The sequence below is a fragment of the Anas platyrhynchos genome, chromosome 7, assembly GCF_047663525.1.
Source record: "Anas platyrhynchos isolate ZD024472 breed Pekin duck chromosome 7, IASCAAS_PekinDuck_T2T, whole genome shotgun sequence".
Taxonomy (NCBI): domain Eukaryota; kingdom Metazoa; phylum Chordata; class Aves; order Anseriformes; family Anatidae; genus Anas; species Anas platyrhynchos.
In genome coordinates, this window is record NC_092593.1 from 12,823,491 (window position 1) to 12,849,538 (window position 26,048).

A 26,048-nucleotide genomic window follows, 5' to 3' on the forward strand; every position below is an offset into this window, starting at 1 on the left:
TCAGCAACTGTATTATGATTAAAGCTAGTGTTTTAATTCACTTAAGCTACCTTGAGAGTTCTTCCACCCTTTTGAGATTTAATGGTAGTTTCACTTTTTCTTCTTTAAAAAAAAACAGGGATAATAGTTGTGGATCTCCCCCTCTCTCTTTTTTTTTTTTTTTATTTTTAAACTGCACCAAATTTAAAGATTTTTTTCTACACACTTAGAAAATAAACACCTGTTAATGATTTGTTACTACAGAAAGCATCATTCATAACTTCTGCATGTCAGAATAACAATTTCTACAAAAGTTTGACAGCACACTACAAACTTGCAGGTAGTTCAAAATTTAAATTTCTTGAGACATTCTATCACTCCAAAACTGATTCCATTAAAATAAATAAATAAATAAATATTCAGAGAATGAAACTACAAATTATCCTGGGAAAAAAAAATCTACTACAGAATAAACTAGACTAACTTCTTATCTTATGTTGTTAGAATTACAAAATGCTGTTTAGAATCACAAGTGTAACAGTTGTTGCTGTAGGAAGTATTGTTACAGAAGTACTTATGCCATCTGCTTGCCCTGTTTTTACTTTTGATTTAGGTGTTCAAGTTCACCCTCCCCCTCCCTAGAACTGCTGCTTTCTCTCTATTGACACTTTGACTGCCAGTTTCTACAAAGAAAATTCAATTCATGGTTTAGTTCTTATGAATTTTCTCTAGCTAGATTAAATACTTCAAGTTGTTTAAAAAGTGAATTGTAAGTGCATAATAAAACCAGTTTCATTTTAACACAGGCAGGAATTGAGAAATAGCTTAGAAAATATATATAGTATTTGATTTTCAGTGCATTTCGTGGTTAAAGTAGAGTTTCCTGCCAAGTGTCCAAAACAAAGATGCTGCAAGAGAAAGAGAGAAATGATTCAGTGGTTTCGTGTAGCAGTCTTTTTTTCTTTCAAGATCCTCACCCCAAATAATCCAGGCTCTCAGTCTGAATTCACACTTCACTCCTAGTTCTTATCTCTCCGCTAAGCCACAACGTAACATGCAATTTCTAGAACAGTTCTGATATCACCACTTACAGGGTGTAATACAAAGGAAAACCTGCTTCAGAAAAATTCTGCTTCACTAATTATCACTTGTGAGGACACTGACCAATAAATAGCCTTGAATGAAATGGAAATATGTCAAATAAATGCTAACACTGGCTTCCAAAAGTCATTAGTGGCAGTTTGCATGACAACAAATCATTGGCTTCCCGTTAAAAACTGAAAGATCTAGCACAATTCTAATGCAATCACTGCAGAAAATTTGCTTGATTGCTCGGTGTTTATTTAGAGCCCACACATGCTTGTAATCCACTTGTGCAAGAGAACAAGGATTTGAAATTTTGTAAGTCTCAGAAAATCTGTAGAAATAACAAACTAAAACCACGTGGTTTTATTCTGCACTACCCACTGGTTTACTTGCACTTACTGAAGAGAGACTTTATTCAGTCTTCATACTTTCTTATGCTGTCCTCCACCAACAAAGCTACAAAATTCATCGAAAGTGAGACCAGGTAAAAGTTTCTTCCTTGTTATTCTTTTCTGACCCACAATTCAAACAGACTCCTCTGCTGTAAATACATACATCTTTCTGCTCACAGCTGAAGAAGTCTCCATACAATAGAAATTCATCAAGCCTTTCTTAAATTCATTAGAGGTTGTGGCTCAAGGGGAGCTGGTTACTTTATTCCACTTCAATTTGGTTTCCCAACTTAGATCCTAACATTAAAGTCACTTGGAGGTGGTTGGAAACAGCCAGTTGAAGGTGGATTATCAGGCTAATTCAGCCTGTAAATAATAATAATAATAAGTAAATAAATAAAAATGGCAACATGCGACCAGAGGACTCGACCTATGAGACTAGTTAGACTAACAGAAGACAGGTTGTGAGCAAGGTGAGAGTAAAGAGTTTACCTGTGCAGCAAGGAGACAGGAGGCAGCACAGAGGATACTCATTTATTCTTAAAAAGATGATCCTCCCTAGTGATTTTGGAAAAAGTAGCCACATACTAGGCAAAATTATTCCAAAATATCCTCAAGGAACAGTTTCAATTTGAGACAAAAACTCTTATTCTGGCACCCACATCAATGAACAGAAGCCTTAGCTCCCTGTAGGAGGTAGGAGCTCTGTTCCCTGTCTGAGTAGACATCCCTCCTGGCTGGTCATGACTTGCTGGTTTCAGGTAGTCTGAAGCAACCTGACCTCCCTCTCCACAGCCCTCTCACACAGGCATCCCAAGGGATGAATGTAAACGAGTACCTCAGAGGTGACTGTTCTGCTAAGCAACTCTGACCCTATCACAAATCTATGTCTGACTCCTGGTAAGCGATCCTTTGGGTATTTGTCTTACACAGGTGGTTACAAACACTACTGGTCAGTGCCTTCAGACAGACAGTGGTTCTCTGTAATGTGTTCTTTTCCATCTTATCAAAAGACAAAGGAGGGAAAGGTGGGAGGTAGGGAAGAGAAAGAGAAAAAAGAGATCAAGAATCATTTCATCTAAAAACACAATATCAGATCATATTCCCTGGAGCAACGAGAGCAAAAGATGAGAAATTTAAGTCCTGAACTGCAAATGAAAAACTCATCTCTCAAAGGCAGAAGATACCCTATCTCACACCCTATCATTGTTTCTCCTGTGCTTTCCCAGCCTGTTAAATGAACATACCCCTGATCCTGCTGATGCATTTTGGGCCGTTAACCAGTTACAGAATATGATCAGCATCTTCAATGCAGCTATAAATCTTATCCTATAAAAGCAATTGTGTCAGCAGATTTTTTTTCCCCTCTGCTAAGCTAACAAGACTATTCCCAAGTATAAAGATAGTCCCATGCTCCCCAACATCCAAAGCAATTGGTTTGCCATTGTCTGAACACTAGCTCTGTTGCAGCTCCAGTTATCTGTTATGAGTCTCTGCTACAAATGGCCATCGAGAGCTAATGCACACCTCTTAACGGAAGTTTCCATTTAAGGCATCATACATCCCTTTTTCTGAACAGGATGCTCTTTCAAATCAAGACCATTTCATTCCTATTTTAGTACCTATTTTGAGGATGTGAGATGGAATCTTGCAGGAATTTCCAATAGATGTAATTAAATTTAATTTAAATACCTACTTGCAGTGTGAGAAGGAAAACAGCAACTAGCATGTGTCCTCTGACAGCCCTGAGTGCTTTGTTTCACATGAACTTTGATCTATATAGGATAGGGTCAAGCAAACTCATAGGCCTGAAAAAGCTTTGCTGGTAAAAATATGTATTTGTGTTCCAATGAACCAATATCAGCTGGCAGCCAGCTCTTTTGACAGACTACTGTTTGAGATAAATTCATAATTGTATATTAATCATCCCAGGAGTAATGAACTACAACGAGTTCCATTCAGCAGCACAGTTCAGTCACATGGTAAGTCAGCCACTTTGTCATCTAGTGTATATTGCAGTTAATCTCTAATATGATCATTTGATATTTTGTTGTTACCGTGTTCTGGCAGAAACTCTGTGACCTACAAGACCTGATGCCTTCCATCTCCCTCCTACTACACAGCCATCGTTGAAAGCTACCTTTGCCAGAAGTTAGCACAAGGTTGTGCTCCTGGGACCTGTTCAGCAGTGTGCTGCACAGCACAGGCACGCTCCACAACTGGAGGTCAGAGCCTTGCACAGGCACGAGTGTCACACCCAGCTCTGCCGTCACAAAAATGCTTAAGCAGCAAAGCCACAAACCTCTCCTACAGCTGCCATCTTCTGCTCAAATACTCAATGTCAACAAGGAGCTGATGAGATCGGAGACAATCTAAGGAACCACAGGTCATTTTGCATGCCTTGGTGTAGCAGTGAGGTGCTCGTATTCATGTTTGGCAGTAGTCCCGCATTTTAACAGATGTACAGAAGCACATTAAATTCAAATGTCAGTATCCCCAAACTTTTATTTAAGCCATCCAATGAATGCTGCCACTTGCACAAAAAGAATCTCCAGCTTGCCTGTAAATCATTGCTTCTGCAACTTTCTGCCCAGAATACATCACTATAAAGCAACTCTGTTTCCAGATCAGGTACCACACTTTGGGGCAGCAGTTGCTTAAAAGGTGGAATATACAGACAAAAGTCCAGCATCACCTGAATTTTAACCTGATATCACAAGTAGTTTAAGAGGTAGAAATCATCCAGTGGTTGCAGATGTATATTTGTGCAGGATCTGGTTCACCTGTTTTCCCCATAAATGTGTTCTCTTTTTATGATATGCTTCACAACTGGAATAAAAGCAAAAATACTGGTGGAAAAACTGTCTTCAACTTTAGTGGACTTAAGAGCAAGTACTCTGGGTTTGTTTACTTAAAGCCTTTAAATCATTACAACAGCATAGAGAGGATTGGGCATAACTGGGAATCAGGTTCTTACAGATTAATTTGTATCATCTTAACCCTTTGGTACCGGTAGGTGATTAGAATGCTGTTCCTACTTCCAGCCTCACATCCCTTCTTTTATACACACAGACGTTTGCATGAAGGCTCATCTCTTAGAGATGCTGTACATTTGGGCCATTTGTTCTTCCTTAAGCTCAATTTTCTCCCTTACTTGTCCCCTACTGCCTCTAGTGATTTTATGTCTTTTCTTTTAACTTTTTTCAAATTATTTATATGTTTCCTGTGCAAGGATTGAACATGGTGGATGAGTCTGCATGCTGTCGAGCATTACAAAATGCATTATGTAGGTGTACACCAGCTCAGGATCTGCTGCAGACATTCTGTCAGTTTAACAGTAAAGATGACATTTTATAAATGATCATACATCTTCGTACACTGCTAGAACGCCTGGGTTAGGAGTAGCCAAGACTGTGAAGCTATATAAGCAAAACTTGTAGACAGGTATTGCTTGGCATACACAATTTGCCAGACAGAAATCTGAATGGCACATTTATATAAATGGAATGAATATTTCAACACCCTGTAAAACTTTTATGAATCCCTTTATTTCTTTTCTGCCTTGCTTCAATCTCACACCTTAATTCTCTACAACCATTTTTATTTCCAGTAACTGCAGGGTACAGGATAAAGAGGAAGACTTAGATGATATCAGCACAAGGAAACTCAGCCAGCAAGTCACTCTGAAGTCTTCTTTATATCACAGAAGATACAACCACAATCTGACATGGAGGTAGTGCCCATATAGTATTTCACGTGGAGAGCACCAAATCACATTCAGCTGAAAAAATTTCCATCTTCAGTTCCAGTTTTTATTTGCAGAAAGTCTATTTGGACTACATTTTTTATAGCAGAGGTTTGGTCACTGTAATGAAAGAAAGTTCCTTGGGAATAGATGATATAGCTGTTCTGGAATGATGACATCAAGGGCAGTTGGTTTTGATTTGCAGGTTTCAGTTTACACATCCACTGGTGGGAGTGAAAAAGATCTCTTGGCATAAGTAGCTACCTGTCCAGATCAGGACACTGCAGGTCTGTACTTAAATGAATAGTCCATAGTGCCTGAGCATCCAAGTAGATGGAGAAGCAGCATCTTAAAAAAAAAAAAAAAAGCTGAACGGAACTTCTGGATCAACGCAGACTATAGTCCTGGCCTTCACCTGGCTTCTATGATTCTATAACAAGATTCTACAGGCAAAACCACGTGAATTGTCTGTAAAGCCTGAGAGTGCTGATGAAGCCACTGAGAGTCCAGGAGTGTGCTCTCAATTCAGTGGAATCATGTGAATCAAAAGTTTTAAGACAACTGGCACTTTGATACAGCTCAGATGAATCCAATAACTGTCCCAATTAGGAGTTTTTCCACTTTTTTATTTACAATCCCTTTTCTACACATCCGAGGAGGAGATAAGGACCTGATCTAAAGAGGGAGATGTACAATTACAGTAGCATCACATGATGGTGATCTATGCCACACCACATTGAATTTCCTGGCCAAAGCTTGCAAATCCCCTCAACTCCCCAGTAAAATTTTACCTGTCTCCAGCAGTGTCTCTGAACACTATAAAGTCACATTTCAGAAATAAAACCACAGCCACCAGTGAAACAAATACTAGATTTGTGTTTCCTCGTGCACTTGTCTTCATTTTATGCCTGGGAGCAACACTGGTTCTTTTTCTTTACTTCCACACTCTTCCATGGTCGTAGGTCATATATCTGCAGTACACAGAGATAACTACACAGATGAAACACCCGCAGGTAACAGTGTTCATAAGCTGCTCCAAAGCCCACATGACAAAGTGTTACAGATAGTGTCTCAGAAGATATTCACCATATCTTGAAGAAAAGCATGGAAGAAAACTCCCATGCAAAAATGATAAAGCAGCAAAATTCTCTCTGAAGCTATGAAATCATCAGCCTAAAATAGAAATACTAGCTGCACAAGCTGCACCACTCTCCTCAACTAGATAACATGCCTTAAAAACAAAAATAAACTACTACATACTAAAAATACACTTAAGCAGATGGTAGTATCATTCCTAAATTAAACCCTATACGAAGATCCCAAGTAGCTCTGTGTCCTTCACTGGGGCAGGAGGTTCCACGGCATTAGACCACCTTGTGCTCACAAGCAGCAGCAGATCACTGTGTTGGGCTTAGCTCTGGGAATGCTTCAGCAGCTGAGCTAGATGGGCTAGCACATCCCCATGCAGAAAGACAAGACAAGAAAGACTGAAAAAATAAATGACTACGTATTCCATGTTGCATTTTAATTCATACTCTGATGCATCCCTCCTGCAGCACTGACAGCACCAACAAAAGCTCTTTCAGAAAATGTGAGTTAGGACTTTGCCACTTACTATAGGAGCAGCCGAAGACCTCCACTCTCAGTCCTATCTGCCCACCGACATTCCACTTCAGAGGGACGAAGCGCAAGAATCGGGCTTTCATGGAGTGCAGGAGCTTGTGGTGAACCACACTGTCAGCATTGCTGTTCCCTGTGAAAACCTGGAACAACAGAAATCTTTGGTGAGCACTGAGTTCAGAATTAAGGATGTAAACTGCCACTCACTTCCCTGATTCTTGTTCTTACAAATTACTTAAAATTATTTTGATTGTTTTCTTCCAAGCGCTGTGTGTCTTCTGCAGTGAGAAAGGAAGGAGACAGCACACAAAGCATCTCAGCAGTGTGGAGGAACACATACAGGGTTGCAAAAGCAAATTGTAGATGGGATTACAGAAGATACCACAAGCATTTCTCCAAGCCCAGGATATTCCTAAGCACCAGAATACTCCGCCAGCCTCTGACAAACCCACAGTCCCTTCAGTAGAGCAAGGCTCAGTGTGCATTCAGTGTGAAAGGCTCATTGGTGCATTCAGGTCAGCAGAAAGAGGTGAACACAAGGCACTGAGATTGGAGAGAGCTTGGTAAGGCAAACAGGACATGTACACATGCAACAGAAAACTCAGAAAGACACAGGAAGAGATGAAAGCCTGAGTCAGGACACATGACAGTCAGCAGTTTGACAGCTTGCACTCATGAGAATTAAAGCCTGCACAAACAGTAATAATTAAACTTTCTTTTCTTGACTATTCGATTAATTGCTACAACTGCAAGCCAAAATTAATGTCCCTACTCAGAATTAACACTCAATAAAAGGAAATTCTCTCTTTGAATTTTTACTCAAATGTTCATTTTTTTGCCAAGACATGTTGTTAAAAATTATAAAAATAAAAAATAAAAAATGAAGATCATGCATTACTAAACCTAGTGTATCACTGTTTTTTACAACTACATTCAATAAAAGTACTCTTGAATCTTTATAAGGCAGAATACCTTGAAACCTTAACACACTTTTTTTCATTTCACCTTAAAAACACTGAACTGGAAAAAATCTCCTATATGCGCTAAGCCTTATTTTCTGCTCAATCATTATTGCAAAAAATAGCATACTACTCAATCCCTAAAACATGGTTAGCAAGTGCATTTCATTGCTGTTTTGCTCAGCTCTGAAGATGAATAATCTTACTGAAACAATCTCTACAACCCCAGCTACCTCAATAAAGTGAAGAACCCTTCAAAACATGGGATTTGTTAGAAGCTTATCAGGCTGAAAAGGGTATATAATTCTGCTACAGAAACCCAATTGTCCCCAAAGCTTTGTTTATCCTGTATCTCTTATAATAAACTTTCTCTGCACAAGATCTTGTTTTCTACAAGGATTTTGTGATGGTTAACTAACCTCTTTCAGATTCAGCTATATTATATAATTAAAACCTTCTGGATGGGGATTCTTGCTGGTCTTAATTCAAAGTTAACCACATACAGAATTTCAGCAGCCATCGGATATGTTTTGAGAAGTGCCACAAGTAGCACTTCAAGATGTCCTGGGCTTACTCATACTGCTTTCTAGATGGCAGACAAATTCAAATTCCAGCAGAGATAATTTCAGAGTTTTTTTTTTCCCTTGTATTTCAAGTGAAATGATCTTATTCTTCTCAGTAATGAAACTGTCAGCAGAGAATAAATCTCACAGTCAGAGTTGTGGCAGCATTCACATTTTTATTATGACACTCACAGATATAATAAGGTGGATGGACGAATGGCAGTGTTGTTTGTATGTTTAGAAAGCTCATTTCCTGAAATCCTGTGATTATGTAAAAACCTCACCTTTCATAAAGAAAAAAAAAAAAAAGGAAGAAGAAAGAAGAAAAGAGTGGGAGCAAAAAGTTTCAAGTCCTCCCAGTTGTGAAAGAAAAAAAAAAAAAAAAAAAAAACAAACCATAAAATGTAATGACTAGAATGCAAGCAAAAGGTGAAAATTAAGAGACAAAAGAAAAAGAACACCTTAATATAGCAGTACTGTGAAACAATTTCAGGGTCTGTGTTGCTTTTTTTCTCATAATCCTCTAATACTGTAGGGCTGTCAGTACTGCACATTGTATCACAGTCCACAAGCTAATAATTTTCTTGTTTATATGAAAAAGAAAACATTCTGGGAGACCATATTGAAAAGCATCGCACCTCTAGAAATACCTCCTTGCAATGAGGAAGTAATGAGAACTAGGTGATCTGTACCAACAGAGGGCAAACTGAGCAGTCCGCACATTTCTGCTGGTGAAGTGGGTAAGAACGTAGCCTGTGCTGACACAGTACCACTCAGTGACCAGTGGGCCCTTGTGGAAGTCATCCACATTTTCCATCTCTGGAAAATTGCAGAGATGTCTTACAACCACCCATAGTTGCTGCTAAGGGCCGTTCTGACATCCTTCTCACAGGTAAACCAGTAAGGAATGTTATTATTATTATTATTATTATTATTATTATTATTATTATTATTATTATTATTATTATTATTATTATTATTATTATTGCTATTATTATTATTATTTTGTTCTATTTTATTATTATTTTATTATATTTTATTATTATAATTATTTTATTCTATTTTATTTGATGTTGTTTGTTTGTTTGTTTTGCAAAGCTCATGCAAACCACACCCCCATGCACACCACTCAGGAGCATCACCACAGCTCACAGAGGCAGTCCCCTGCTCCAGGCAGATGGTGCGTGCAGCACGCTCCAGTGGCCTCTTGTGCAGTCAAAGGAGTCTTGTGCTTGTGCCAAGTAAAACTGAGGCAGCTGTACCCTGCTGTCTGTAAGCAGACCCAGGTGCTCACCCACAGGCACCTGTGCCAGCACATTTCTTTCACGACACCTCAAGGACAAGCCAGAATTGCCAACACCCATACTCCAACACAGTCACAATACAACCTGACACAGAGCTTTCTAAACATTCTTCCCATGCTAAACTAATTAAGTCAGTAAAAATAAACTCTACATAAAACAAATGCATCCTTTAGAGCAGTGTTTATCAAGCTTCTCTAATAACCAAAGAGCCACTGAAACTTTTGGCAAAAAAAAAAAAAATCCACAGGCAACACATCGACCTGCACCTTTGAGCTGGTTTTGCATGCAGCCAGCACATCGCTGCTTGTTGCTAACTGCAGGGCATCACTGCGTATGCCTTTAGGATTGCTTTGATTTTTGCTTTCAACTCCCACTGCTCTACAGATCACCTTCCGATGTTTTATGGAGCACCTGTGGGCTGTAGACCATTGATTGAATAACACCAATTGCACAGATGGTCACTTGAAAACTCAGATCCACAGCTGACACAGAAATAATCTATCCATTAAAGAAGATGAAACAAGGATGCAGTACCAGATTTCTTAGCCCTGGTGGTTCAAATATTGATTAACAGTAAAGTTATTGGTGAAAACGGCAGAAATACTTCCTCTTGAGAAACAGCCTCTATTACAACTTGTTGCTGACAGGGATTAATTCACAGGAACAAAACGACAAACCAGCACAGAAAACAAAGCACCCACATGACATTTCCCATGCAACACAGTTGCTCCAGGAGGGAGCATAACACTGAAATCTCACAAGCCCTCTAAACACAGCAGACTGATGATTTACCTGGGAAATTTTGCTTCTGGCATTATATGGGGCTTATAAATCAAAAAGCTCCATTAGCACCAGATATTGCCACCAGCTTCTTGAAGGCAAAACACAGCCTGTTCCCCAGCACTAGTGGCTGTGAGGTTAACAGCTTGCCACGGGCTGGGCTGCCTCTCGGACCAAGCTTGTTTCATGATGCCTGGCTGCGTGGTGCCCCGCTGTGACACAGACTCTGGCACCGCAGTAATATTTTATGTGGCTTTTTAATGAGCCAGCAAAGGCAGGTCCCACTCACATGAAGAGGCGACATAAGAACAGCTGCAGCGGTTCAGAGCAGGGTCTGGCCAGCCCAGTGCTCGGGTTATGCTGAAGGCGAATAAATATAATTCCAATTTAGTTCTGCATTAGCAATAACATATACGAAGAAGAAAACTTTCAAAAGATGTTCAAATCTCAAAGCTGCTGCTGATATCTGGAATTTGGAAGTGTAACTCCCTCAGGGAAAAAAGAAACAAACAAAAAAAATACAAAGCAAATGATTTATTTTTTTTTTATATACAACTTTTTCATTCATAAGGATCTCAAAAGCTGTTTAAGGGGTAGCTCAGGAAAATGTCGTGCAACTATGCTGAAATACAACAGTTGGTCAATAACCCTGCACACACACATTTGTTTCTCTACTTGATGTATTCAGATCTATGCCAGATCATACCAGTGAAAGATCTAATATGCTCAACTTTAGGCTACCCTTTGACCAAACTCTCTCCAGGTTTAGACAGACAAGTAGAAATTTGGAGCAAGGAAATTGTCTGCTCATGAAAGCCTAATCAATTCAGAAGATAGCATCAGACTTGGGACTTTATCTCAGCCTCCCTGCATGCACACTGCACAGCAAACAGCATCTTATTTACAGATCTCCGGAAGGTGGCTCCCATAATGACTCTGCTGAATATATTTTGCTCTCCCACTTTGTTAGGCAGGTAATGGGATGGGTTCAAATTGTGTATGCAAGCAGCAACATAGGCCCAATCAGCCCTGAACAGCGAGCAGGCAGACCTGAGGTTAACTACCTTCTAGGGGAGATATTTTAGGATGTATTGAGTACTCTCATTTGTGCCAAAGTCACTCTGATGAACTGAGCTGAGAACAAAAAAAAATCAGATTATGAATGTGCAGAGGGCACATAACACAGATGTTAGCAATTTACAACATTTCAAACTCCACTGAAAGAAAATACAAGTACAGAAAAGAGCACTCCACCTTCAAATCTCATCCATGATATCGCAGTATGCTTCCTCCCCTGCCTGAAGAAATAAGGACAGGAGCACACTTCATTCAAGATATCCAGCAGCTTAGCAAAGGAGCCAAAGTGAGATAAAAAGTAGTCAAGCCTGTCATAAATCCCAAAACTGCAATACTTTGAGTAAAACAATGCCATTCTCCCTTTTAAACTTCCTTACTAGAATTAGAAAGATCACAAACTGGAAGGAGTTAGCACTGTGATGCAGAACATGCTTCCTGTTCCATTCCTCCCAGGACCTCCTCTAATATTTGAGTGTACGTGCACTTTAAACAAAGCATGAATTTCTAACTAAGAAACAAAAAAATCTGAAATAGGAAGGAGAAAACATTGCCTAGTTTTTCACATTTTCTAGGCTGAAATAAGCTCTGAGTCACAGATGGCTTTTATCTTCTCAAGAGATAACAGAATTTCAGTCCTACTCAAATCAATGTTACCTGAGATATAACTCTGCAGGACCACTGAGTATTACATCCCCGTTTTGGAGGGAAGTTGCAGTCATCTCTACCTGTATGTGTGGAACGACACTAAATGGTACCATGAGAAGGACACAATAAAGCCACAAACGCACCATATGGAAACTCAGCAGCCTTTGATTTTAATGGAATGCTACAGTATTTTCACAGAACAATTATACTGCATCACTGCCTGCTAGCAACACCTAGGGTCTAGACAGGTTATTGGTAGATAATGAGACTTTTTATAGAAATAAAAATTAAAGAATCCATTTAGTTTTTGCTGCAAAATGAAAGCAACTATCAGTTTTGGCAAGTCTGGAAACTTTTTTCACCTCAGCCTAGCCCCAAAACTTAAAAGCATACATGCAGATGTAAAAAAAAAAAAAAAAAAAAAAAAGCCTTGTACATTTCACCTTTTTTTTTTTTTACATACCATGAACATCAATAGTGAAAAATGTTTCTTCACAAATGTTTCTTCACTTATGTAATGGAAAACCCCTGCCCCGCTTATCAAGCCATATCTTTTAACGTCATGGAGAAAAGCAATTAAATTGCTTTGCTGTTGTCTCAAGCACCCTGCGTCCAGACTGCGAGCCACTAAAAGTTTCAACCCACTTGGAAAGTGAGTTAAAAACGGGGGGTTCATGGCAGGTGGCAGGACCTGTCCCCTGGGAGTTAATCTCCTTCAGCATGTGGCCTTAAAACAAACATCCTTTTGCTATAAGTGGGGGCCAGACCATGGAGAGAAGGAAAGGATGACAAGGAGGACTGCATTTTAGGTCTTTGTTTTCACCTAGGATGCAGTCACATTTGGCACACAAAATATAAGCTTCTGCACTGTGCTTTCTCACTTCTTTTTGTACAGATTTTTTTTTTTCTTCCAGAAAATTCAACTCAAATAATTTCTAAAACTGAAGTACACATTTTCTGCTTTATGGAATCAGTGTGAGCCTCTTCCACTGATTTCACAAGGTTACAGTCTGAGCCCAGAAGGACCCAGCTGCCAGCCTGGTCCAGGGGCTGGAGGCCCGAGTGGGAGTCAGGAGGGTTGGATGTGTCCTTTGAGCATGTGTCCTCCAAGCATCTCTTCCTACTTCACAACCATCTTCCATGTTAATGTACCACATTCTTCATGACAAAAGGTGGCCAGTCATTTCCGGTTAACAATCCAACCTACTGTGCTGAGCTTCCTGTTTCCAGGCTCATGTTTTCCTTTCTAGGTTGAACACCATGACGCCAGGTAGTCTAAAGCCTGTCCTATCTTCAGAAAGAGCAGCCAATATTTTGCTTACATTTTGCTTTCTTCTTTCTTAATAGCTGCTTCATTTTCCTCCATGAAACACTCATCCTTCACAAGAATGTCAGAAGCAAGCTTTCCTGGCACAGTGTCTGAGCTGCTATTAGGGAGGAAGGGGGATAAGAGACACCTGTCAAAATTATCCTCCCGTAACAGAATGGCTGAGGAAATGAGTTACTCTGCCCATTCCTTCACCCTCAGTAAAAAGAAAGTAAGGAAAAAAAAAAAAGTCTGGTTTACAAAAAGGTAGTTTAATTTGGAGTTTTCTGTACATAGCACAGTGGTCCAAAGGAGAGAAAATTCAATTACATAGCATGATTCATCCCACTTCATCGCTTCTTTAAGTAATCTGCAAAAGTGGGAAGGCTATTTGCCTCTGTCCTGCCCTGTTATGCTGAATGCACACCCTTGTCTCTAGTTAGTTACTTTCCAAATACAAGAACACATACTTTTAACAGTATCATTAGTGGACAATAGTAGTAGTAGGGCGATGGTTGGACCAGATGATCTTGAAGGTCTCTTCCAACCTTAATGATTCTATGATTATCCTCAGATAGATGACTGCAAAACACCAATCACATTTATATAAGGACACGGTTTATTGTCTTTGTGGGAAAAGTTAGTAGAACTGATCACAGAATTTCCAGTAAAAAAAAAAAAAAAGATACATTTTCTATATAAATATATGGCAAATATTTTGCAAGAGAAAATTTAAAAAAATCTGTAAAGAGTATCAGTTGAGACAATCTATGCAAATTTTGTTTTAGATAAGACTATCAATCCAGAAAACATCGGTTTGATGACAGTGACATTAAAAAAAAAAAGAAACTTCTAAGGCTAGGCCCCTCCAGGATAAAAAGAAAAAAAATCTCCATAGACCAAAGAAAATGAAACAAAGTATTGCAAAACTTTTGTACTTTGTATTTTTATTTTTGTTTTTCTGTTTTGATTTAACCCTATCAAATTTTAGTTTTTCTTCTTCTTTTGGTCAGCAGGACATCTCAAAATGTTGGATTTCTATGGTGGAATACACAGTCTGATTTTAAAACCAGGCTGAATTAGTCAAATTATTTAGGTAAATAAATAATTATTTAATTCACCAAATCCTCTTTTTTTTTTTTTGTAAATAATTACATCTTACAGAATAAATTTAATTCAAAGACTTTTTTTTTTTTTTTTTTTTTTTTTAATAATTTAAGAAATAAAATAGAGATAGGAAAACTTCTGGGCATTTGTTCATCATTACACCCATATTGTTTAACCATTTGCACGCAACATGGCATAGTTTTGGTTGGCGTCCATCTGCTTTCAGAGTCTGCCAGACTATACCTTGGCATCAGCCAGAGACCATTCCCAATAGGCAGCTGGGTATGTTGATCTCTTTTGAAGAAAACAGAATTTACCAAATGGTAAATTATTTGAGGTACACCAGTGAGCCTCAGGAATATAAAATTGTTCCTTTCCTTTTCTATTTACTCATGTAGATGTAGCCCAAGTATCTTATCCAACTTGAAGCCAGGCAGGCAGCCCCTCCCAGCAATGGACCAAGTACAATTTTCTCACCCTTTTAAGGGGCTTTCTGAAAAGAAATGTGATGCTGCATCTCACATAAAGATGCATTTCATTGATGGAAAATTGATCCCCATCTCGAGTTTTTAGAATCATCTCTGTCTTTAGAGCACTTGGAGATGAAGCTGTTATTGCTGTTATTATCACCGATACATAAATTAATAATAATGGAAGCGAGAAGCAGCAAAATTAAACCTGTAAATTATAAGTCTAAGCTAAAAGTCGGCAGCTAATTCCTACTTCTGTTCAGCCCACTGTACTTTATCTTAAGGGCAATACTACATACAGATAGTATTTTAAGCTATATCATAGCAAAGGATAAATATTTCCCCAGTACCTTGACTAGATTAACCTTAGCCAACAGACTGAAACCGCTCTTTCCGCTGCCAATATTAATCACAGGTTTCAGCTGTTCTTTTGCATAAATCTCATAGAGACCTGCATGATTTGTATTAAATTAGTAGGATTAACAATGCAGTGAATGTGTTTGTATCTAGCAATGTTGGGGAACTCGGAGAACCTTCCCTGTACTTAGTTTCATCAGTGTGTTTAAATAGATGGCGCTGTACATGGTATTTCTCTGGTTATAATTTGCCATACTAATCCAGCAACATGACACCAGAGGGGTGTTAGTTATTCCACGCAACAGCGATCTCAGATGAAAATTGTGATTCATTATCTTACACTATTCTCTGTTATGGAGTTTTATGGCATTTTCATTTGGATCAGTAAAGTAATATCCTGTGGAAGAGGACAAATAGGGAGCCTTGATTTTCTCCAGTGTGATATAATGCACTGAAATGCACATGCATACACATATTTTTAGACATACATCGACTTCTACATTTCTTTTTTCTCCTTTGAACAGGAGTAAGTTCACATCCCAGCCAAGATAACAGTCAACATCTCAAAAGGGCACTGCAGACTGATCTCACTATGCTGTTTACCTTAATCAAGATCTTCTCTCAGGAATGCCATCATCATAAGGTACACAAACATAAGGTTACTAATAATACTAACAATAGCAATTGTTTCTAAGGTCTGTTATGCTTTGGTTACAAAAATGCCATGTAGTTGAAAATTGGGAAAAAAAAATTGCACGTTATTTCTCTAGACTTTTTAACCAAGCCTTGCTAAACTGCAAATTCTGCTGTCAACAGACCATGAGTTACATCCTATGTTGGCATAAATCATTATAGCACCCTTTGCAGCAGTGAAACCATACTTGTGTACATTGACTGTAGTTTTGGCCAGGTGAATTATAGAGACTTCTTGCTTACAACAGGAGGGTTAAATCTAATTGACATAACTTCCTCCTATGAAACCATTACTGTAATGTTTGTAACATCCTACAGCTGACTCTTGTCATTCCACTTTTACATTAGGGTCTGTCACTAAACCACATTAATTAATCCCCAGGATGCTAAAGGAACTTAAAAAAACACCTTACATCTTCCTGAAACAGAATAAGATGAGCTTTTGCAATATCTCTGTGGGCATATGTAAAATAGCTTCCAAATGCATGTTTGCTCATTGACTTTCAACCACACATTTTATTAAGCCAACCACACCAAAAATCCTGAGCAGTAGGATCTGAAGATCATGACATTCTCTCAACTACAGCATGTAAAAAGGAACTTTATGATAGTGATCTAAGGAGGAGGTAGCCTGGCATTCTGACTCTGAAGCGTAAATTTTGCCTGCATACGCAAAAGGCCTGTAACTGTTGTTATGGTAGTGCATTAAATCAAGTCATGATACATTAAGCAGGTCCAAGATCAGAATAGGCCATAAATAAAAAGTACTTCATAACTTTTATTTTTGAAAATGGAAAGAGGAGAAGTATTGCTCAATGAGTTGGAAATTTCAGGACTTGTAAAAAACATATTTCAAAGTGAGCACAATCACTGTGTTCCTGAATGTACAGGAAGGAATTTGGAAATTGTTTCATGGAACTAGAGGAGTTTCTATGCAACAGAGGTATCTGTAAATAACTAAACTGGACTGAATTCTGATGAACTGTTTATTAGACCTTCAAAATGAACAGCATTCTTGTACTTTTACCAAGGAAGATCATCCTAGAGAAACCATGTCTTTACATCCTTAACAGCAAGACATGCAATGCAGTTTTACAGACACAGAAAAAAAATCACCAGTTTTTAAGCAATTGTAGGTAGCGACCTATAGAAATGCAATGATTGCTGGTTGTTATCCTCTGCCAAACCCCTCCGCTTAAATAAAAGGCAGAAAAGATTCTGCTGTGGAAATATTCCTAAACCTTGCACTCCATGACACCAGGTTCAGGAGCCCCACACACAGTTTTAGAAAATATAAGAATATTAAGAAAATGAGTTAATTTCTGTATGGACCAACCATGCAACACTTATCTTAATGGATACATTTAAAGAAATCAAATTTGAACTGTGGTTTAAGTGAATGAAAACGCAGAATTATATTTTAAAACACAAATATAATGTCAATAATAATGTCTCTCAACACTAATTGGATAGTTCTTGTTTTTTCCTTCCCTTCCCCTCCTCCCCAATATTTTCTCTTACCAAACTTTTTGTAAACTGTCCTTTCTCCCTTCACTTCCATTCAATTTTTCTGTAAGTAATACCCAGATAAACACTTAAAAATAGAACCTTTAGGAGAAGCATCTCCTCAGGTACCAGTATTTCCCATTTAAATACAGAAAATGATGGGGGAGGAGGCAGGCAGGGCGGGAAGGTATGTGAAATCAATAGCTCCTTAACAAGTCCTTCTCCTGAGGTGTGAAATCTAACACACACAGCTTTTATATTCCTTGCTAATCTCCTCATCATAGATGAAAAAAAGGACCTATGAGCTGGATCCATGAAAGAGCTTACATTTTAGAACAAGAAATAGGAACACCTAACATTTTCTGAAAATACTAAGAGGAAGACACTGCATTTAACATTTTTACTGAAAGCGGTGTGAATAACTACACCTTGAAGAGTACCAAAGAAGGGGAGATAGAAATAAGTGTTTTAGATAATGCAACCCACAGAGAAGGAAATTATCCTATTGCAGGATTTAGTCTCATAATTTCTGCATACTGTGACATGTTTACAATAAATGGTAGTAGGCTGTGTGTTCGTTGTTTAGTCTTTGGTGAAGACGACCCCAACTTCTGCCAAACAGAAGAGTAGCCTGAAAATATAGAAATTTAATGACTAATAAGGGCACTGATACGTCCTCATGTGCACCTGCATCAAAACTATGGTCTTATTCACATTTAAACTCCTCAAAGGTGTTTTTGTTGTTGTAACAGGTTGTGACAGGTTGTGACTTCAGCCATGAATTTTAGAAAATAGAAACACACAACTGCTCAAGTTAGCAGCAAAGGTATCTAAAATGCAGACACATTGCTTAAGCAGCGCACAGGAGAAAACACTGCTATTGAGGAGGTACGCTGCAGCAGTGGCCACACCCCACCGAAGTTCAACAACATATTTAAAGTGCAGAGATACACACATGAAAAAAAAAATAAATAGAAATTAAGCTGCTCTTTAAAAGGAAGAGTTAGTACATAAAAATTATGACGTTATATGGAAATTAAAATCAACAAACAACAAGATAAGTTATTTTAGGCAGCAAGGAGATAATTTAAAATCCTCATATTAGAGACTGAAAATAAATACATGTCACTTAATTTGAAAAATTAAAAATGAAAGAAATAAAAACAATCTGGCTAAACAAGAGAGAAAAGAGGCTACTGGAAGTAGAAGAGTTCCTTCTAGAGAAGGAGTCACAATTAAATGATAAAAATAGAGATCACGATCTTTTCTGTGCAGTTAATACCAAATACCAACATAAACGTAGGAATTCAAAAAATGATCACTCATTTGATATAAGACAAAAAAAAGTAATTAATAACTTGTAAAACAATGACAGAAGAAAAAAAAAGCCTGAAAAAGAGTCTGCAAGGCAGGCTTGAAAAAGACTGGTACAGCTAAGAAATTAAATAAATTCTTGACAGCAGATATCTGTAGGGCAAAACTGAAGGCAATTTCAACTCTAAACTCTTTTCTTTTAGCGAAATGGGTGAGAAAAATCAAACTGCTGAGTAAACATGAACAGCAGCAATTCACCATGTTCTACTAATATTCTTCCACAAGGAAATTCAGTATAAAATTGACATACATATATTCATATATATATATATATATATATATTCATATATATATATATATATATATAAAACTGTTAGCTGTGGTGTCTATTCTATAATGCAAGTTGAGTTCATTACCAGAGAAACCAAATATGGTTCCACTTTTTTTTTTTTTAAAGGGCATGTCTCAGTCTCCACATACAAGTAAATCCATAAATCATTAAAAATAATTAAAAAAAATATAATAAAGAAACATGCAAATCATTACAGAATTACTAAAAGACTTCCTGTATGTGTTTTTTTTTCCTGAGTGAAGCCAAATCTCATAAATTTATTAGAAGTCTTCATCTGAATTAATTTATTGATAAGAATAGCATAACTGATATTAAGCAATCACACTTTCAAAAAGTTTTTTATCAAAAATCACTGAAAAGCAAAAAGCAAGCAAACCAAGCAGGCATATGACCAAAGAGAGTCATTGTTAGCAATTTGTTAAAGAAAAGAAAGAAAAGTTTGGAAGAAAATACTCAGTGGATGCTAGGGTGTATCTAGTCTGATCTATATAGTATTTCTTAAATTCGTAAATGAACTAATTTTTTTTTTTTTTTTAAAAAGGCAAAACATAGGAATAAGAAAACTTTATGTTAGCATGAAAATTGTTGGATTGTAAAAACAAAGACCAACTGTGAAAACCTACCTGCACAAGGATGTGATTATACTGAATGATTCAAGCAGTAAAATGGAAAAATGAATATAGTATCAGCAAACGTAAAGTACCACAGCACACAGACAAAATCATCCTCATCAAACACACACTAAAGTAGATTGTAAATCAGCTACTGCAATTCAGAAATCTTGAAGCCTTCTGAACTGCTGGGTGCCAGCATCACTTCTAGATCCAAATATGGCCAAAAAAACAATGAGGGGCTAGAAATTGTTAGAAAAACTAGAAAAAACAACCAACCAACCAGAAAACATCAATATACATTTACATTTAACAGCGATGTGACTGCAACTTCAGAACTGTGAAGTCTCTCCATCTAAAACAAAACAAAACAAAAAGATAGACGAAACAGCAACACAGCCAATGGTATAAAATATTTTTGAAATGTGGAAAGATTAAACAGACTAAGATTTTTCAGTCTGAAGAAATGGTATCCAAAGTGGAATATGACACTGGGCTATAAAAAAATGAAAAACAGACATCACAGACATCAGAGGAGATTGAGGAAGTATTATCCATATTTACCAGTCAAACAACTAACATCACTTTCAGACAAATTGTGGACCCTAAGTTTTCTTAGGATTTCTGGACATGGTCTTTTCTAGTCAGATTTTATGTCCATCTATATTAAATGTCAAACCTACTGCTAAATTTCGCTGATCTCTTCACCAATCCTCTAAAGAAAAAGCCAACAGAAACTACAAAAACTAATAAAATACATAAGCTCTTACATACAGATGGGTATATAGAGATTCATAACTATTCAGTGTCTCAAGGGCATTTACTGACAAGCATAAGAGCTGAAATACCTCAACTCCACTCCTTTTCCCTCAGTGAAGGAGATTAAGAAAATTTCTTATTTGGAGTTGGTGACATCTCATAGGAAATTTTGAGTTCCAATAAAAAAGCTAATTTTATTTCTGGAATATTTATTCATTGGCTTACTTTCCAACAACTATACTGAAAAGAACAATTCTGAAAAACAATAAAAAATTAATTTGATTTCAAACTTTCTCTTTGAAAAATGTCATTGAAAATGTTCCTTTCCCTTGAAAAATAAATGGTACTGACATGGGTAGTTTTTCAAGAGGAAAATTTATCTATAAATTGACTAGTCAGAACCTGGAATTATAACTGCAAAGTTATTTGAAAATCAAATACAGAGTTTGTACCGTAAGTCCATCAGTTCCCTTCCATTCCTGCAGAGCTGACCATCTTTACAAATTATATTATGTTTATGAAGCATTAGCAGTTACATGGGTGTATATCAAATAACCGAGAATAAAAAAATTACTTGAAAAATTTTATATGGCTCTTACAAAGAACACATCAAAATATTTTGACTAGTTCTTAAGTTTTTATTATGCTTCTCCAAGGAGCAGATGAATGGTAGATACAAGACCAATAATCTCCACTTTTTGGTTTTCCAGGCAGGAACCTGTGGGTACCCTATATATTGCCCAATTTACAAGTGAATAAATCTTGTTTGCCTGCAGTTGCCCTTGACTAGATTGATGCAGCCAATCCCTACTAAGCTACAAAAGCATCCCCTTTAATACATCTAATTTATGTCTTTGTTCTGCCATGGCTTAGACAGGGCAAAATAAGCTCAGCTGCAACCCAGCAATGATGAACACTTATTTATCTCCCCCTGTGTTGAAACCAAAGGATTTTACAGCAGACACAGACAAGTGCCACACTCAGCAGCTCTGGAGGATTTGCTGTTCGTCTGCCGACTTTCTCCAAGGTTTGCAGCCCAAATGGTATTTCCAGTTCCAAATACAAACAGATGGAAAAGGGCACGGTGGGGAATACCCTGGTCTCCAGGCCTGAGAGCTCCCAGCCTTCCACAAGCCTGTGGTGATCAGAAACCAGACTGGCCAGGAAGCATATGCGAGGGCTGCAGCTCCCACACCCTTCCTGATCCTGGCCAGCCAAAAGGGGATGCAGCAAGGCCCAATGGATGCGCTCTCTCCGGACACAGCTATCCCTACAGAGCTGCAACAGTCATATGAGCTTCTGCAAATTTCTCATCAGGATGCTCTGATGATAGTCATTCTTTTTTTTTCTTTTCCTCAGTTTTATCATAAAGCCACATTTTGCCTGACATCACTCTGCTGTTCTGCAGATGAGGCACTCTTAAATGTTATTGATTGCTACTGATAGCTACCAAGGAAAAAGAAAACTAAACATTTTAAATAGATGAACTCTTTTTTCATTTTGATGTACCCTTATGGTTTATTTTTAAGGTCACTCCTGGTGTTAGTTTTAACCACAGTTGGGTCAAATATCACAAAGTATACACTTTCATACCAGAAAACATGTAGATCAGATCATGCTGAATAAAAACTTCAAGTATCTTAAGATGTTGTATATTTGTCCATTCTTGTTTATTCTACCTTTCCTTCCCTTTCACAAAATAACCCTGTGCATCATTTTTGAAGACTTCCTCCCCTCCCTTCTCCTAACCTTTTGTAAACAATTTGTAGAGTCAGCTTTCCTTGTTCATCCAGACTTCCTGCTGACATCCACGGCACTCTAGATTATACTGCAAAAGGAGGCAAAAGGTCAAAGGAAAATAAACTAAATACATGCCTGTATAAGCCAAAGAATTGCAGAGGTGAAAGAGTTTGTTTGTTTGTTAAAAAAAAAAAAAAAAAGGCAAAACTGAGACTGTTGAAAACCGGGACTTTATATGATTCCATATCCAAACAGACTGCCCAGGGAAGGGTGTAGTCATAATCTCTGGAGACATTCAATAGACAAGTGGATGTGGAGCTTATGTATTTCGGTCATGGTGGGTTTGGTACGTGATGGCTGGACTTGACAATCTTATGGGTCTTTTCCAACCTAAATGATGATTCTATATGTAATCCTGTATTTTCTTTTTTGACATTTTCATCTTCATTTCTACAACGTTGAACAATTACAGCACAAACTCATCCAGCACCTGTGTAAGCACATAGCTCTCTATGATGGCCCAAGAAACTGGAAGGGGCTGTAATCATGACCTACTGTTTGCTATACTGGTCTTCAAATAGCCGCTTGGATTCCTGGCAAGGTGCTAACAGCAACATAAAAAATCCAGATGTTGTTTTTAGAAATAAGTAAAATTTTGAAACATCAGAGTGATGTGAGATATCTCCAGCTTTCCAACATGCAATTAAATACAAATGGTTTATTTCTAATACTCAGGTAGACACAGGCACGGATATCATAGGGGAGATCTATGGGACACTTTAAACATTCTCCAAAGATCTAGAAATCTTGAAGGTTAGGACTTTTGAAAGTCTCAGTTAAGTCTCTGGGAAAAAATAAAGAGGACATGAAAGTTTCTGAATAAAGGGATATGTGTTAAATAATTGGCTTCCCACCACCGATTTCTCCAAATGTAATATACCATTTCTTTTCTCAAAGAAGACATTGTTAGATGCTCCTAGCAGCCAGTTGTAGTGCTGTATCCACACCCACCTCTTCTTCCTGCCTGAGCGTGATGGATCAAGACTACTTTGAATCACCTAATTCTGTTCCCCACCATTTTTATTTTTTTTCCTACTGTGATTATTTTACAAGGCAGTTTAATGAAATCTACAGATATTTGAATCTGCAAAGCAGAATAACTTTCACGTAATTCCTGCACCATTTTCTCTATCCTACAAATGTCATCTTAATAAAATGCATATCTACTATTGAACAATGCTTGCACCTCTTATTCACATGGGAGAGCTTTAGGACCTTACACTGCTAAGACCACCCCTGTGTTTCCTCCAGGTACCCTTTGTCTCTTTGGTACATTTTCAATCCTCAAATTCCAACCTGTTTGGACACCCACCCAAGAGTGTGACCTATAGTAGTACGTGCAAACACATACATCTTCGAATCCCCTTTCTGGGGATTTATGTATTCCCTAATGTTGAAAGACCCATAAGAATTAGGATAATTGACATTACATCCTATGTATTCTTCTTTCTAATCTGGCAGAAAAATCATCTGGTCCCAGAAGCAGTTAATAATGCAACACTACAAAGTGATTTGTGTCTGTAATAATATATTTCCTCAATGCATCATGGGAAGAACGTATTTAATTGAATTACATAAACTGGATTTTTTTTTTTTTGAGTTCTAGTCTTTTGATTATTTTTTTTCTCTGTTTGCTTGTGCTTGTTAGTTTTAAATATTAGATGAAGGAAACAAACAAGAAAAAAATGAAATAAGGAAATGTTGAAATTGGAAAAAGAATACCAAGTTCCTATCTATTCAACCATCTATCCCAGATGATATGACAGCACACTGATGAGCATTTTACTCAAATACAGAAGCTAGAAGTCAGATTGCATTCTGCCAGGAATTTTAAGGGAAGATCCTTCCCCACAAAATGCTCCCATGTCCACGCACAAGACAAAAACTTGACTGCAGACATCTGTAGTAGGATGTAAAAATCGATCCCCTAACTCAAATTACAATCTACTTTTTTTTTTAAATAAACATCCACACCAGAGAATATTTTTTAAATGTCTCCTTACTTGGAAGTTACAAATTTCAGAACTAACCATTTTGGAGGCTGTTTTGGAGTATAGATAACCTTTCTGATCCATTCCCTTAGCTCCAACAAGAGTAACTATCAGGCAGTGGAGTGAGGAGCTGTAGTTTGCCTCCAGTCCCAGTTTGCCTGCCACTTACTGCATCATTAGCAGCAATTGCTTCTAGAACACCGGTATACAGCCTATGCCAGCTGAAGGTACTTGCTAGTAAGTGCAGGAGTTTTGCAGCACTCAGGACACTGAAACTCATCTTAACATATAGATGGTAGAGACATCCTCTATTTGTATGTAGCCTCAGGAGTCACCAACACCTTGGGATTTGAAGTAACACAATATCAGGATTTGAAATTGACATTTCTTGATTTTAAGGAGAAGAAAATATACATTTTGTGAATGTTAATATACAGCCTCAGTTAGTGGGTCTCATAACTGCTTCCAGCCAAAAACATCCTAGTGACAATATTGTTTCTTAAATTTGCTGTCAGAAACTGCCCCACTACGAACTTGTCAAAATACAATTAATGTCAGCTTTGAATGGAGCCTCTTTAGGCTAAAACTATTGTAACAACCTATTAATAGTAACTACCTTTCTGTGGTTTTCTGCATTGCCTAAATATGTAAGGAGAATAGTAGTCTATATCAAGAGCTCCTAGAGGGACAGCCATTTCCCATACAAACTGCACTGTATTCTCCTCAGCTGGAATGACAGCCAAATATTGCAAAGAATCTGCAGCTTGCCCCAATCTCAGTTTCACAAATAACCTCCTGAGTGCATATATGGATCTAACATATCCTTGGCATGGAATATGACCCAAACTAAACAAATCAAGGCACTGATAATGATTTGCAGAATAGTACAAGGAGGTTCCAAAAGCTTCTGGTTTATTGGTTTGGTTTAATTTAGTTGTTGCTTTTTGGTTTTGTTGTTTATTTTGCATTGGGGTTGGCATTAAATCCCCCCAATTCCTAGCTGTTAGAAACATATCTAACTGATATTGAAGAGTCAAAACCCAATAAGAAATATGAATTTGCCCTACTTACCACTTGCAATGTTATTTTAGGTCACTGAAAATTCTGCCAATCAGATTCTCTGCTGATACCTAACTCTATCATAATCAAATTCTTAGGAAAAAGGAATTAAACATTTTGACTCCAGTTGGACCCTTCACATAGGATTCTGGAAGCATAAAAAGCATTTCATAGGTGCTTGCAACAACCACTGACTAGTAACATATTTACTGTACCACTGAATGGTCTCAGTCATGCTTACTTCATGTTTTCCACCAGCCACCTCTGAAAGTTCTGCCAGTCTTTGGCCTTCAGCCTTTTCACTGCAGTCTCCTGCTCCTGCAGCAAACAACTCAGATTTTCAAGGCAATGTGGGATGAGAAGGAGCAGACGATTCAGCAACAAGCAGTGTGCTTTGGACATATATAAAGGCAACAAAATGAAAATTAGTTTCTCTTACATCTAAACTCCCGTGCCTTCCACTTTCTGATTCAGAACTACATTTCTTCAGTCACAATCTGTATCTTTCAGGTGGATGGGACTGTTAAAGTAGCATGCAATTTAAAAAACAGTACTGTGGCAAAGTAGTAATAA

General features: G+C 37.7%; 1 protein-coding gene across 3 annotated transcripts in view; it reads right to left on the reverse strand.

Moving 5' to 3' along the window:
• CNTNAP5 (contactin associated protein family member 5) overlaps positions 1–26,048 on the reverse strand; it is a 286,068-nt gene that overhangs the window by 152,088 nt on the left and 107,932 nt on the right. For all 3 annotated transcript variants that reach the window (XM_027461259.3, XM_038182237.2, XM_072040750.1), the window contains exon 5: positions 6,818–6,965. In XM_027461259.3, coding sequence (XP_027317060.2) covers positions 6,818–6,965 — 148 coding nt within the window. The remainder of the gene's footprint in view (positions 1–6,817; positions 6,966–26,048) is intronic.